At 24.1% G+C, this 17,191-nt stretch overlaps 1 protein-coding gene across 1 annotated transcript; it reads left to right on the top strand.

The window, feature by feature from the left end:
• The first annotated feature begins 2,931 nt into the window (after window positions 1–2,931).
• Window positions 2,932–13,622, top strand: LOC132929908 (elongation of very long chain fatty acids protein 4-like). Its single transcript, XM_060995544.1, has 9 exons — window positions 2,932–3,140; window positions 6,565–6,727; window positions 7,283–7,396; window positions 7,610–7,800; window positions 10,620–10,709; window positions 10,990–11,046; window positions 11,327–11,432; window positions 12,880–13,016; window positions 13,390–13,622. Exons 3-9 carry the CDS (start codon window positions 7,315–7,317, stop codon window positions 13,546–13,548), a joined length of 822 nt encoding a protein of 273 aa, XP_060851527.1. The 5' UTR covers window positions 2,932–3,140; window positions 6,565–6,727; window positions 7,283–7,314; the 3' UTR covers window positions 13,549–13,622.
• Window positions 13,623–17,191: the final 3,569 nt, after the last annotated feature.

The raw sequence follows: 17,191 nt of genomic DNA, 5'->3' as shown, positions 1-17,191 counted from the left end.
ACTGTACATCAAGGCGATTACCTATTTTCCTTTTTTTTTTTTAAATTAATCGCATATTATAAATTTACCAAGTGTTCTAATTACTATTAACAATGCCAAGACATAAATATATTTATTATTTTTTGTAGCTACCTATCTTAGATATATATGATTTATAATTTATTCTTTCAGATATTTAATTAAATTGAAATTCTTTTAGGTTTATAATCAAAAATTGTTTATTATGTACATTATAATCAAGCAATTTATATTCCTATTGCATTAATTATGTATTATATTTAATTGTGTACACTTTAAATTTCATTAAAAAATTATCTGCCTTAATAAATTGCCTAATTCAATTTTATTTCTAACTCCTGAGATTAACCTAAACATTATGTTATTTGCAAATAACTTCAAAACAACTTACCATTATAATATAATTATTCTACATGTTGATGTAAGTATTTTTATTTACAACTTTGATTAACACCTGTAATAAATTGGTACATCCTATAAAATTAAATTAAAATAGATAAATTAATTGAGCTTTGACCTATATTTTTTTCAAAAAAATACTTAATACATGACAACAAATTCAACGAATTGAAATCAAATATGTAAATGTGCATTAATACAATAAAAAAACAATAATATATTAATTTATTTTAATTATTTAAAAAAAAAAAGTCCTAGGGAAGTATAGAAGGAACTTTATTATAATATTATTTCATTATCATCATTTGAATGGGTCAATGTAATGTATGTGTTAATTTAAACTAAATAATAAATCATTGTATAGGTACGAAAAACAATTCTTAATAAATACATTGTCAGCCTCTATTTCTAAGGATATTTAATAAATAACTATTAGTAATATTAATAAATATTTAGTGGAATTTAACGTTAGTATGAGGTTATTCATTTTCGAATTAGGTACGCAAAAAAAACTCAAACAATTTTAACTACCAACTAATTAATAATCACCGCACGATTGAAAAACAAAATTTAAAATATGTACCTAATATTTATTATATTATATTTTGTTATAAAACTAATAAAACATTGTTATTAATAGTTCATAATTGCACTAAAATTATAATATAACCTTTATCATCCAGGTTAGGTTAGGTTGATCCATGCTACCGAAGGTTTAATAATAATGATGATAATAATAAAAATAATAAAACTGTTCTTGCCGTAAACTAGCGGTTCATAAATATTCCCATTTATAAAATTTTATTTTATGATTATTTTAAAAAGTTATGTGAATTTTTCTTTTTGACCACCTAAAGAACAAACTAGATCTATTTTACTACCAGAAACTACCCTCAATACTGAAAAAGGTATAATTAAGTTTGCAGGAGAAACATGTAGGTAATAGTTCCTACATAAAAGATCAAAAACCAAACCATTAAACTTGATGATAGAAAATTCAGGTACGAGTATAATAATAAAAAAAACGGAAAATATAAAACATTACGTTTGTATAATAATATATTGTAATATAGCCTTACAAAAATAAATTAAAATTACACCTATAATGCAAATAACAAATATCCGTGAAAATATAAAATTTGAGATAATTGTTGCTTATTTTGTATAAAATATTTAAATGAATCTACTATTGGTACATCTAAGATATTTACTAAAAACAGCCTACACTGCTTATATGATGAGATTAATAATGTTTTTTTAACAAACCATAAGTTTATGATACTTTTGCCACCTATTAGGTGAAAAAACAAACAAAACAATAGGTCTATTAAAATATAATTTTTGCTCGCAATAAAAAATTCCACCGAAGGTCGTAGCGTATAAAGCCTAGTATAAGAAATAATATGGCTTTGTTACTAGTGCGATATGTATAATGTATATGCATAATTTAATGGTATAAAGTTTTTTGTCAGATACTTACTATAGTAATATAGTGACTTAAAAAATAACAAATTTTAATTTTAACAATTAGAATGTAAACTAAAAACTATATACATTACGTCGTGTCACACTATCCAGGGTAAATTATTTTATTTTAGTTGTTCGTAGAAACGAGTTTGTTCTGGTTTAGTTCCTTGTTTTCGCAACAATGTTCTCGTATAGTTTTTATCTGCAGACTCGGTATTCTTGATAAACAAAATCTAAACAGCTGTAACAATTAGAATTAGATATCTATGATGCAAATAAATAATTTATGTAATAAAATTCGATTTCCTCACTCTGATCAATATTAAGACCGAACTTTATGTACCTACATATTACTGTGTCTATACGCATACCTTAAAAATAGGTAACTCATATATGCTGTAAAAATACCACTACCTAATATATTTATATTTACACATTCGGATCAGTATACACTCAACGTTTTTGAATAGTGTCACCATCTAATAAATATACTCTTATTATCTACTTGAATAAATACTAATGTACATCAATTCATAAGCGCAATCGATGTCTACACAAGAACCAAGAGGTAATAAGAAGTAGATAAAAACTAGAATTCGAGAGGATATAATAGACTTTATTTCGCGGTGCTTATACCAAAAATCATAGTTGGCTAAAATCTTTATGTAGAATAATTGTGATTTCGAAGCGGTTTAACTTTTTATCTAATAGTGTAGATACCAATAGATACAAGAACACACAGGTAGTTAATATTTATAATTTAATCATAACATAATTCTTATATGTTATAAAGTCTAATTTTCAATTACAATTGGCTTTTTAACTAATTTAGCCCTATTTTTCGAAACACATGACTCATCAATATTTCTACGTGAACTTTTATGTAACTGAATTAGTAAGTTCTTTCGTGGTAGCATTACTAATTGTGATAAACAGTAATAAATTATATCGACGGTCTCTGACCCTGTATAAAATGCAAATTTAATTGTACAGCTGTTGTTTCTATTTCATTATAAAGTAAAACCGGCGACATCGTATCGTTTAGTTCCATTCTTACATTGTGCATAAATAGAGTGCCTATATTACATCACTGTAATATGACACTATATTGCTAATATGTATATATATATATATATTTATTTAAATTAGTGTATGTGTAAATAAACTGTAGTAAAATCGTTTTCCATTTATTGAATAATCTAACAGCAGTTGAACGAACGTTACAACTTCCGATCAAACTATCTTCATTATACAAGGTAAGATACTCAACATTATATTAATTTTAATGCTATTTCGTTATTATTTGTTTAATTTTAATTTAACCAAACAAATTAAACCATCAGAATATAACTATATAACAACTATACAAACAGTTTATAATTTGTTATACATTATCTATAAATATTAATTTTCGGAACACAATATTAATTATTATAATATATAAATGCCAAATGTAATAATGTTTTCTCAAATAAAAAACTGTTTATTGAGATCAAAGTAGGTAGTTGTAGTTATAACATTTTCTATATTTATGATGAATCCCTTTAAATACCTAACTCCTAAACTATTATCATATAAATCCCTTAAGAAGTGTGGTTGAACGTTATTAAAAACTTTAAAATTGAAAATTGAAAAATAGAAAGTAAAATTAACAGTATTTTTGATATGCTTTACTCGTGGATTGCAAAATTTCCTCAAAATCTATAAAATATGTTTTAAGTATAATAATACTCTCATTATTTGGAAAAATATTAATGTTTTTCAATATTTATTTCACATATTTTAAAGACATTAAAAAACAACATTTTCGTAAAAATAATTATATTTTTTATTATTTTTATCATTATAATATTTTTATTTTTTTACTGTTTTAATAACAAAATACCTATATTTTTAATTTCGTATTCCTAAGAACAATATTTTTTTTAAATTTAATTATTATTTAAATAAAAATTGAAGTTCAATAATTTGAACCATTAGTTAATCAATTATAAGCATTTAAAGTTTATAAATAAATCAAGTGACACGTGGGTACCTCGCTAAAATATATTGATCTACTCATCTACTCACCAATAATTTAAATATTATTTACTCATTAGCTCAACTTTTTAAATAAATTATTATTATTCAATATAATATTCATTGAACTTACAAAGTTGGACCGTCTAAATATTTTTAACCCGTGCAATAGTATAATTGTTTATACCGTTATATCCTAAGCTTTCTCATAAATGGGATTGATACCTGATACGTTTTTCCTACAAGAATTGACACGCACAACTATTATTGATCTCGTATTTAGTTCTTTATTAAACATATTTTCAAAATTACCTAATAAATAACTTAGTAGTTTTGTTTGAACGTATAATGTTTAACTATAAGACTTAAATAAAGTATAAACATTTTCGATTATAAACGATGCAAGAAATAATAATAGGTCGTTCCAAGATGTTTTTTTTATCTTTGCTGTGGATACTTATTGGAATTAGATAGTAGAATAGCTTTAAAAGTTTTATGTAACAGATTTATAGAAAGAAGATCTTGTCTTAAAAACATTATTTTTCAATCTTCTCAGTAATTTCCGAAACATGAGAAAAACTATAGAACTGCGGTGAACATTGGATAAATATATAGGCAAATGTGATTTTAAATATTATTTCCACATAGAATCAGTTCTATTATTGCGATTATATATATATTTAATTTCAAATTGATGATAATATTAATAAACCAATATATCATCCAGCACAGAAGTGAGCAATATTCGATGTTTTATATAAGATAGTTATATAAAAGATTTTAATATCCTAAGGATGGCATTAGTTATTACTAATACAGAGGTAAAATAATGTAATACAACATAACAAACTATTTACAAATACCCCGATCTCTATATGCTAGGTACTCTTTTATTTTTCCACAAATATTTCACAGTCCATCGTTGAGCCCTAACATTTAACGTAAACCATTGCACAATTATTATCCTAGGGTTTTCCGAGTTCTAATAATTTATAGTTATTATTATAATGTGTTTTCAATAAACAAATTAGCTATCACGATAACGTTTAAAAAATAAATATTTCAAATTAACCAACCAACAGGGAAAACAAAATATTTCAAGGATTCCAAAATCATTAATTAATGTCTGATGATAATAATGGTGAATTAATTGATTTTTGTTGTTTGTTTATAATAGAGTATTAAGCGTCGAGACATTGTTTAATTACATTTTAAATATTTAATGGCGAATAGCTTTATATACGATGCAATATTTTCTAAACTAGCAATAACTTACTATAGAAAATAAAAGAAATTCAATATTTCTTTTAATAAACGATGGACGTTGTGTAAAAGATATATAACTGTTTTCATGCATATTGTATGCCATTTACATCGCAATATATAAATATATATTAAAATATATAACACAACTAAATACTACAAAAGGTATCATAGATCAAAAATATGAATTTTCTAGTTAAAAAAATATTTCCCATATTTGTAAAATATTGTATAATGTATCTGTATTTTACCATAGTTCACGATACATGGTTTTGCATAAAAAATTAATGATCTTAGACCTATATAGTATGTATGTATCTACTTTGTCTAATATGTTTTGATTTATATGTTAATTACAATTACATAGTAAAAAATTTAAAAATATGATAATTATATGGATCAAAATGACACATTAAAGGAGAAAGAAAAACTCTGTACAAAGATTTTTTAAATTAAAAACGCATTTATGTTTATGAAAACAACTAATTTTATAATTATTATTCGATAGGGATACTAATTAGGTACCTATCTATCTACAATAACAATGTATCAGATATTGAAATTTATTAGATTATATGTTTAACAACTGACAAAATAATATATAGGTAATATAATATATTATTATATTTATATATTTCAGAGGTGGCCACCAACTTTAATAGACTTGCGATCGACCTCCGAGATTTTCTAGGTTGTCACGATCGACCAAAAAAAAAAGGGGGGGTTGTCAATAAACAAAAAATATATTATATGTAATGTATTATATTTTATAGTATAATATATTGTATAAATTAAAATAAAATTATATTATTAAATTGTTGGTATAACCATTATAAATTTATTTAGTTTAATCCCGTTGAAACATCAGTACATCCCATTAATTGTAAAGTAAAATGTATTACTCTTAAAATAATCTATCGATTTTTAAATATTATTTGTAAATAAATCACTATGCATGATTTTACGCTTGAAGAAAGCATTTATTTAAAGCAGTTTAAAATTGAATAAAGAAATTCCTTAGCTTTTTCTGTAACATGATATATAAAGATCATTACTTACTTATAGAAAAATGAGGGTTTTTCGTTATCCTTGTAAAATTGTACCTACTCTACTATCAGTGACATTTGTTTTGATTTATTGTTGTTTACCTTGGAAGTACCTAAGAGTGGGATACCTAAAATAAATTCAAAATTTATTTTCGAGTTCACTATTTCCGATACCATTACATGAATTCTACGGAAAGGTTGTTATTAAATAAACATTAGTATATTTATTTAAATTGTACGTGAAATAACAACCTTAACGTTTGTTAAACACGTTAGTATTTAAAATGTGTTATTAGTACTTTAGCAGCCACCTTATATACCTACTAATTTTAATTTTTTAATTATTTTTCAGTATAATAATTTTATGTTTTTACTTAAAAGTAAAAATATTAACAAAATTACGAGAATGATCGTGAACTCAATATGAAGACATGAAAATACTATATATTACTTAATTTTTATTAAATACTTATATAGTGTTAATAAAACTATACATCAGATCTTCACATGAAATTGTAAGTAATGTACATATTTTATAAAAATAGAATATTCATTATTAGATATATTTTTCAGTTAAGTTTAAGAATAGGTACTATATTTAACATTTTAAAACCAAAAACAATGTAATTTATATTTAATTATAAAATAGTCTCACTAGATAGTTAAATTCGTTTTTTTCCTTCATTCATAATAATATAATTAGGTGCCTACTGCCTACCCAGAATACCAGAACATATTTGTATTTTTACAATACACAATGTAAATTATTTCAATGGCTTCCTTGCCCAAATATTTTATAAAATATTTGTTTTTTGTGAAATGTATACACAATATGTAAACTACACCTTTTAAATGCCCAATATACAATTAAAGTTACAATAATTTAAAAAAAAATACAAAATAATAAAACAAATTTGACTTAGTATTAATTACAACCAGTTTTAAGTACCTATATTTTAATCTATAAAAATATATTAAGTATATCATTTGATTTAAATATATCTTGAATACATATGTTTATAATTATAACATTTATATAACTAACTGTTTTGATTATATTTTTGTTTTAGTGAATCCTCAATATATTAAATCAATTAAAAATATGACTAATGTGAATTTGAACAATTTCATTAATGAAACGCAGCATCAATTTTTAAACTTATTAAATCAAGAATTGAAATTCGGTTAGTAGATATAATTAATAATACTACTCGTATTTAGGTACCTGTAATAACATATTAAATGTAATTAATTACTTTTTTTATTAAATTAAATAATTCAAATGTAAATTTCAAATTAATAACAGTTTGTCTGATAATCACGATCTAAGATGTACTACTAAGATAATATATCTTATATTTCGTGTTTGTAATGTTAAATAATATTTTATTTTATAGATAAAAAGGTTGATTCATGGATGTTTATGAGTACACCATGGCCAGTTTTATCAATTCTGATAGCTTATTTGTTATTTGTACTAAAATTAGGCCCAAAGATGATGGAAAATCGTGAACCATTTAAGATAAAACGTATTATGATGGTTTATAACATTTTACAAACCATTTATAACATTTTCATTGTATCAGAGGTAAGTTTAATACATTTTAAACTTTAACTATTATAGGTATTAATGTATTATGATAGATATATATAAATATATAATATACGTGAACACGTATGTAAAATCATTTTTCTTAATATTAAATGTATGTCAATAATTTTGCTCAGTGACTTAATATCGTCATCTTACCAGAAGCATAATTAAAGGGTAGGATGAAGCGGGATAGTCAAATTGCACTTATTACCTACAACGAAATTGTCGAATTGTACTTACTCGTAGATTGAAAAAAAGTAATGGTCGAACTGCACTCGGGTAAAAATCAGGTAGTGATTGAACTGCGCTCGTTCAAAAAAAGAGTTAAAATGGATAAAACGTGGAAACTTGTTACGAGTCGAACGTGTATAATGAAAACCCGTTAAAAATATTACGAATCTTATGTTTACGAACGCCACGGTGGCTATCTATTTAATAGCATTATATATTAGTTCGTTAACTCCATTTAGATAACGCAGATAATTATTGTCGCCAAAAATCGACAAAAGAATCTAACCTAACTGGATAATAAATAGTTATCAATAGAAATATAGATTAATTTTACAAACATTTTACAAAGAAAAACATGTAAATGATGGTGTTAAATCGTGGTTGTCTTTCAAAACTATACCTAGATGAATGTTCTATAGTTATTTTTTGGTGTGAGTTAATACATAACCATAAAGTACCACTTAATTTACCTCGGAAAATTACCACTTCAAATACATGATCATTTAATTGAAATACTTTTTTTGAGCCTAAGTGCAGTTCAACCACTATACCTGCTTTTTACCCGAGTGCAATTCGACCATACCCTGATGAAGAAGATACATCCACCCACAAAACTTTAATTTTTACTATTCACATTATGTATAGGTAATGATCTGGGTAATGACTCAATTAATGACAATTCAAACATAAAATATTTTAAAAACCAAAAAAAAAAATTATGATATTTATCACTAAATAATTAAAATATAATGTTAATATACCTCTAATTAATTGATGTAATATTCTTGTGCAAATTATATTAAATTGAATTATTATGATACGTTGATGCGACTGATAACTCGGACTGTATTGTTTTATTTTTCTTTCTCAAAATACGAGATAGGTACTGGTGGTTATCGTTGTAGACTTGTAGTACATCCGCAAATAACTATATTGGCTGTAATGTTAATAGGGATATCTAAGTTCATCCCAGAGATGCAATAGATTATGTTTCCAAATTCCAAAAATCTAAGGAAATTGGATCTAATATTTGATAATAATCTTCTCTTATATATTTATATTGCTTATTATATATAGTCTTAGATATAGGATACTTTATGATAACCTATATTTCATAAATTACTATAACTAAAAAAGGTGATGTCATCGAATTATTTTGGTTTTCGCTCTCTCTGGACATCGCGCAACACAGACTAAACTACGTATTCATGCAAAATAATTGTTTTAAAATAGTTTAATAATCTTCTGAGTAAAATCACTCAGTACAAAAAATTTCAAGAGTAATATTTATAAAGGTTTGGCATATCTATTTGTCTAAATATTATCTCAAAAGAAAGAAATATTTATTTTTATTTTTAAAATAATAATAAAATATAAAACTGATATATCAAACCTCAAACATATATTATTCTCTATTATTTTATCAATATGTTATATCTAATGTTATTCTAAAATTGTAAAAATCAATTTTACATTAATGCTTTTAGGTAGGTACTCTATGTCATGTATGGATCTAAAAGAGGAAATAATCTGGTGTTCTCTTAAAAAATTATATTTCTTAAGGATGTGGTAGTGTTGTATGAGGCTTACAGATTTTATTAAAACTGCATATTCCCCCACCCCTTATAAAAAAAATCGTTTGTTCTAATGATTGTGCTCGTAATATAATTGATGTCAAGTATTTCCGTTTCTTGTAGTCATAAATATTTATTATACAAATGCCAGTGATATTAAAATACTAAATCATGTAGGTATACATTTATACCTGTATAATAATAATAGCTAATAGTCAATTAGGGTAAAGGGAACTTGCAAGGTTGAACAATTATATTATTCAGTTCATCATTAGATCCTTAGATTTTATTGAATAGCTGAAGATAACCACACTCACCTAAAATAGATTTGTGTTAACTTAATTTATGTATTTATTTTTAATACTATATTGAGAGGATTTCTACCGAATATTTTTTTTTTACGAAATTTTGTTTATCATTCCAATAAAACTATAGTGGTCGAAATTAATTAAGCTTCATAACAAATTCTAATGTCTTCAAATTTCATATAACATTATAAATGTCGTCAGTATGATGAACAAAAAGTAGGAACAAGCATATTAGTGAAACATATTCTTACACGTAAATAATCACTAATCACTGCAATATGCCATTCCAATATTAATACCTATACAGGCTATACCTAGTCACACTATCGATTACTTACCTTTTACCTACTTTGTCATAATATACATACATACGCATTACTCACACAACAAATATACATTTAGAAAATTTCCTTAAAAAGCGGCCAGTATCAAATCATCTTAATGATTTACATTTTTTTTTATAGGCATACATTTTGCTTAAATAACATTTTAGAGCACCCAATTATACGGTATGATAAAGTATCTTTATAAATTAGCTTAAAGTTTTTAGCAGACACTGAAAACCCAAAACCACTCAAAATCTAATTCTAAAATATATTACGTTACGCTCGCTTTATTTAGGACATATTTATGTCAAGTGTATATTGTTTTAATTTATTTTTATTTAACTAATTATATATTTTTTAAATTTAAATTACAGGTATTCATTACACCCGGCATATGTACATATTTAATGATAAATATATGCAATCCAGATGAAAGTGAAAGTAATCGTCATATTATAAATACGGTATGAAAAATAATGTGAATAAAATAAATTATGATATTGATAATACAAATCCAAATTATAGATACTTAATTTTCCTTATTCACAATATCTAATATTTAAATTTAAAATTAGGTACACGTTATCGTAAATATAATTATTATATGTACCTATATCGGCTCTATCTATATTATATTTAATGTCATTTGAATTAAAATAATATGATGCCTATCATAATTTAAATTTTTTACTGTTAATTTAAATAACTATTCATTTATATAATGAGTATACATTTTATTTTCAGTTCTATGTACAGTCGTGGCATTTTGTTTTATCAAAAATATTTGATCTTCTAGATACTGTAAGTACTTTTAAAGTTGTAAACTAAAATAATATTATGCATACCTTTACAATAAATCACACTTTTTTCAAAAATCATGTATCTACCTACATTTTAACGCATATTGGTACTTGTTTAATTTCACATTTTAGTATTGTCATTATTATTAGTAGTAATATATTTCTTTAGCTGTGTACAAATATATTATACAAATACAAACGGACTACCTATGTTATAAAATAAACTCTTAGCTTCTTTGGAAATTATTTAATTATTTAATAAATATTATGTTTGAATTTAGGTATTCTTTGTATTGAGGAAAAAACAATCTCATGTTTCATTCTTACACGTTTATCATCATGTGAATATGGTCGTAACTACTTGGACTTTTTTGAGATTTATTAAAGGTAAACCTTAACTTCTTATGCAATTATGCGCAATATTATATTATATTAAAACTCAGTACCTTATAAATTATTATCAACAGTAGAAATCGTTTATACTGCTGTAATGATTTTTTAAATACCAACAAAAATAAGTCATTATAACCAAAATTTAAAAAAAATGATAACTTAATTATAAGGTACATTCTATTAGATTTTAATCACACAATTTTAACTATAATAATGCACCTATATTATTTATTGGATAAGTACATATTACGAGTATATTAAAACAAATCTATTATTTTTGTTTGTAAAATGTTTTTTATTTATATATATAAAAATTATATTGTATTTTTGTTTCTATTTTTAAAAGTTTATTTTTTAACTTAAATTATTTATTGTCAATAGTCAAATAATTTGATACTGATTGTTTAATATTTTGCATTATCATGAAATCAATATTGTCATAAAACGTCGATAATAAGACTACGACCCATACATTCTGAAGGTATTTCATGGTTTATTTATAATATATAAAATATTTACCTAAATTCTCAAAAATATACGTTATTCAAATCAATATTCCATATTCCACACAGCATACGGTCATTATAACTGAACATCATAACATTTATAACAATCGATACAAATTACCACTTAGCACATAAAACATAGTAGTTTTACCAGGCCTTTTAATTTTAGGTAATTAAATCCTATATGGCTATATTTGTCACTACAGTTGATGCCATTATAAACGAGTTATACTGTACCTATTGGCTATTTTATAATATCTTATATAGTTAACAAGACCTTTTTATTTCTAATAATAACAAAATTATTTGAACAAAATATAAATAAAACTATGATTTTTAATCAATGGGTACCTTGTATACCTACTTAGTACTTACCGAGTAAGTTTTTAGTTTAAAGTGATTGGAAACCAAATAAAAGGAACGATATTGAGTTTGAGACCCATTAATTATCATCAAAAATGAGATTTTTATTTCCAAAAGCTCTAATTTTCACTCGAGAAATATCAATTTTCCCAATAATTAGAAAACTATTTAGAACTTTCTGAACCTCGCCGCAGTGTTCAGAAAGAGCTTCTATGAATAAAATATTTAAACTGATTAACACAGTTATAGAAGATGACACGTTCTGGATTAATCATGATGGATGTATGATTTCTGAAAAATAAACGATTTTCGATTAACAATATTAAGATAAATCGAATTTGATAAATATGTACTTGAATTATAATTGACGTACTTATTATTATTTATCTTATTATAATACTATTATAGTATTATCGTTAATTATGTAAAATTTAAACAAAGTTATAGAAACTAACTAAGCTCTATAAGCTCAAAATTAGAACTACGGTTTTCATACTGTCGTAAACGTGAAAAAAAACGTGAAAACAACAAAAAACAATCAGCAAAATAATATAATTATTATGTTTACACAGGTCAACAAGGAGCTCTTTGTGGTCTTCTTAATGCACTCATACATTCAATAATGTACAGCTATTATTTCCTATCTGCTCTTGGTCCTCGCATGCAAAAATATTTGTGGTGGAAGAAATACTTAACCCGTTTACAAATTGTAAGTAAAATTGTTCATTTTCATACGAATAATTAAGATGTATAACTTATAATAGGTGCAAATCGTCGGAGTAGCCAGTAGGCAGGTCCTGCCTAACCTATTTACCTCATTATATACAATTATACAATTTATATATTAGTATGTACCTATCTGGTTATCTAGTATCTATGCTCATTAATGCGTAGGTAGCTACTTTATATAAAAATCATTAAGAAAAATAGTTAATAACAATTAATTAATACAATAAAATACGAGTAGGTACATCATTGCATAATGTACTTAGCACACCGTTATTTAATACTCATCAACGATTTGCGCCTACTAAAGTTAATATTCTGGTTAAATTAATAACATGTATCGTTTTGATTTACAGATTCAATTCATATTAGGCCTTATCTACGGTATAAGCCTCTTTATTTACGATTGTAAATTTCCGAGACTATTCACCATTTACATGATATTCGATGTACTTTTGTTTTTGTATTTGTTTTTGATATTTTACAAAAAAACATACAAAGAGAAAAATACCTAAGTCTCAATGAACTCGAAAGAGGATGTAAAATACGTGTATTAAGTTGTTTCTAATATACATTGTCTATAAATATATATACCATGCATAAATATTTATACGTAGATAAAATCCGTAATGTTAATTATTAATTGAATAGTATAAAATACGTAGGTACCTTTACCTGTTACTATTTACTGATTATATAGAAACATTAAACATTAAACTACAACACTGAGTGATTCACCAACCATGTCATCCCTTATTTTTTTTATTTAATAATGAATTTTTTAATTTTGATTCTAGGAAATTTTAAATATAGTAGCGATTCAAACTTCTATTTTTCAAATGAGATTCGAGATTTTCCTATTTTAAAGTACATTGTTTATTGGATATTATTTAAGTATTTTAAATGTATTGACCTACCTGGCTACCTACCTAAATTTAAACGAACAATTTTTTAGATATTAAAATGTTTATATTAAGGCTAAGTCCTTAAAAATGGTTTTACAAAAATAAACAATAGATGTAATATCAATTAGTATAAATTGTATTATATTTAAACCATTTTTATTATTTATAAATTTTTAACATTTTCAAATTACTATGATAGTTCCATATTTTCTAAACTTGTTATCATAGACCTATTATACTTAATAACTCAAAAACTACACTTTGGAATTTTGATGTTGGTACATTAAAAAAAAATGTATATTAAATTATTAAATAATTCACAGTATAAAAGGAGGTTGTCATTTAAAATTTATATCTCCGCAGGATACTCCTTAAATTTTAGGTACAAAAAATCTCAAGAGTTTGAAATTATGATTTAAACTTTTAAATATATTTAAAAATTACAAAAATTATACTTTAAATAATTGCAATATTGAAGAAGACAGAGAGAGTAGGTAATCATGTTTGGCGAATCACCTTACATACCATCGATACATCATATATATTTAGGTATAATATAGGCATCGGGCGCTTTCTAGGTACGTAAACCCATAACATCCTCCGGTAACCCGATTTTACTGTCCGTCTTTTACGTATATATAGTGAAATTAGTATACAATCTATACTCGCCCAACATATATTATAATACTATAACAGTCATAACTAGTCATAAACTCATCCTACACATATCTTATACATCATATTATCCTGCTGATAGTCGATTCCTATAAGTAAATGCAGGTAGGTAGTAGGTACCTCATTAAATTTTAAGCCCGACGCGCGACTGAGTGCAATTCTATGTAAATAGTTATACAGAAGATATGATTATTTAGATAGATTTCTATTTTATTTATAAAGTAGAAACCGATTATATCAAGAAGTATAGTCATCGATAATTATATGAGATGTATTTATGGAGTGCGCTCTCTCTCTTTCTCTAAATTTTTTTTTTTAATTAAGTTAGACTTACCTATTGTACATACATTACAATATTTATTTCTATGATTATTATATTATCTGTTGACATTTTTTTTTAAGAAAATATTAACCAAAAATCACCCTAAAGAATAATAATATATAGGTATCTAAGTATCTTCATACCTAATATATTGATATGAAATTACTTATACCTAACCTTTTATTTGGTATACCGAACTAATAACTAAAAAATTTCATTTCAATACATATCATTGGCTTAACAAGAATAATATAGCTGTAATATATTCAACTATACATATATATTAACTTATAAGTTATTACGTATAGATAACATGTGAGGCTAAAATGTTGTCTATAAAAAAAAATTGTAAAAATCGTGTGGTATCATTTTAGGGTGCTTAAAATTATTGTCTCTTTAGTCTTTTTAGTAATTATATTTGTTTCTTTTTATTAAATTATTATATGTTTGAAAAAATAGGTTTAGAAATTTATTTTCTGTATGTTATAACTACAATTAGTGTTGGAATAGAATAGATAAATGTGTAAAACATTTAAAATATTTTTCTAAAATATTACATTTTGAAAAATATTTTACACTTATTATAGATATTACACGAACCTAAATAGTTAATATCTGACTCAAACACAGTGACACACTCCCGCGCCATTACCTACCACAGTGGTGGGTGATAGCTTTTAAAAAATCCCATCATCCAGCGTCACTACCAACTGGTAACTAGTAAGAAGAGGAATACTTCTATAGAATATGATCAAATTTAACATTTTCAGGCTTATCTAATACAGTAATATTCCACTTACCCATTTAACCACTATAAACCCTCTAAAAACAGCATTTACTGTCATATTTTCATTTTTCAACAACCTATAATATATTTATTATACTTATCATAGTAATTAATAAATATTATAGTATACTTAATTATTAGATACCCATATAATACCTATATAATATATGTATTGGATTATTGAGATGGAAATAAAAACCAATGGATAGATATTAGATACATGATTAGTTTTTGATGATTGTAACTTACAATTTGTTTTATAGGTAGGTGGATAATCAATACTACCTATTTTATTTTCTAGAGTACCTACCTAAGTATAACAATTAAAAATTATAAATATGATTTCAATTACTCATTTGAAAATACATCTCAGTAGGTGGATATTTAATATATAATTCTATTATATTTGATGTACCTAATTTGAAAAATTTGGAAATATATTTGTGTATTAGGTATACTTACCAAAATTACTTTTGTATATTTATATTGTTCTTGGGATTTTATATTTTTAATAATGTATGAATAATATTATAGGTACCTATTAAATAATTACCTAATACATTACATTATTTAGATAAATATTATTACAAAATATTTCATTATAATGTATACAATTTATTTTAAAGCTAATCAGTACCAAAATAAAAATGTAATAAATTAAAAAATATTATGAAAATCAAGTGATAATCACTGCGAACATTGATTAACATTTCATTGATTTGAATAGGCAATATATTAATGATTATTTAATATTTAGTATATGGTTATAAACTTATAAATATTTATAATATTATTAAAGCAATATTATTAAAATGTAATTTTCTTAGTTTCTAGGTATTCTTAAAATAAGACATTGTGGGGTAAAAATAAATATTTATTAGAATATTCAATATTTCAATGAATCACACTACCATGAAAATATGGTACATATCTTTCCAATTACTTTTTGGAAAATCCAGAAAAATCTGTTTTTTTAAAGAAAATTTAGCAGTAGGTACCCATCAATATTGTGTATAGTAAATTTACCTGTATGAAAATCACACATTGATTAATTGAATACATACCTAAATTATTATAATATAACAAATCAATGTAGCCATTGTAGGTACTGCTATAAACAAAATAGTTTCACTATTCATTTAAATACTAAAACAAACATAAACAAATTTCTATTATTAATGGTACACAAACATTGTATTTCTAATTATTACTAATCAATACATTTTGATACTAAAATACAAACACCTAAGGCACAAAAATACTCTAAAAATTGTATTTCACATATTCCACAGAATACTTTAAGAATATTATGTATTAACAGTTTAAAAGCAGAAATAAATATCATAAAAATTATTTACTAACTAATAATAACTTTGAAGATTTGAAAATGAACATAAATAAAAAAATCTATCTAAATGTATTTAAACTTAATTAAGTGGCCATCACAATATGTCCAATACCTATTATTT

Source organism: Rhopalosiphum padi, chromosome 4, assembly GCF_020882245.1.
Source record: "Rhopalosiphum padi isolate XX-2018 chromosome 4, ASM2088224v1, whole genome shotgun sequence".
NCBI lineage: Eukaryota > Metazoa > Arthropoda > Insecta > Hemiptera > Aphididae > Rhopalosiphum > Rhopalosiphum padi.
The sequence above is the reverse complement of the archived record's forward strand: the minus strand, read 5'-3'. Positions and strand labels throughout refer to the sequence as shown.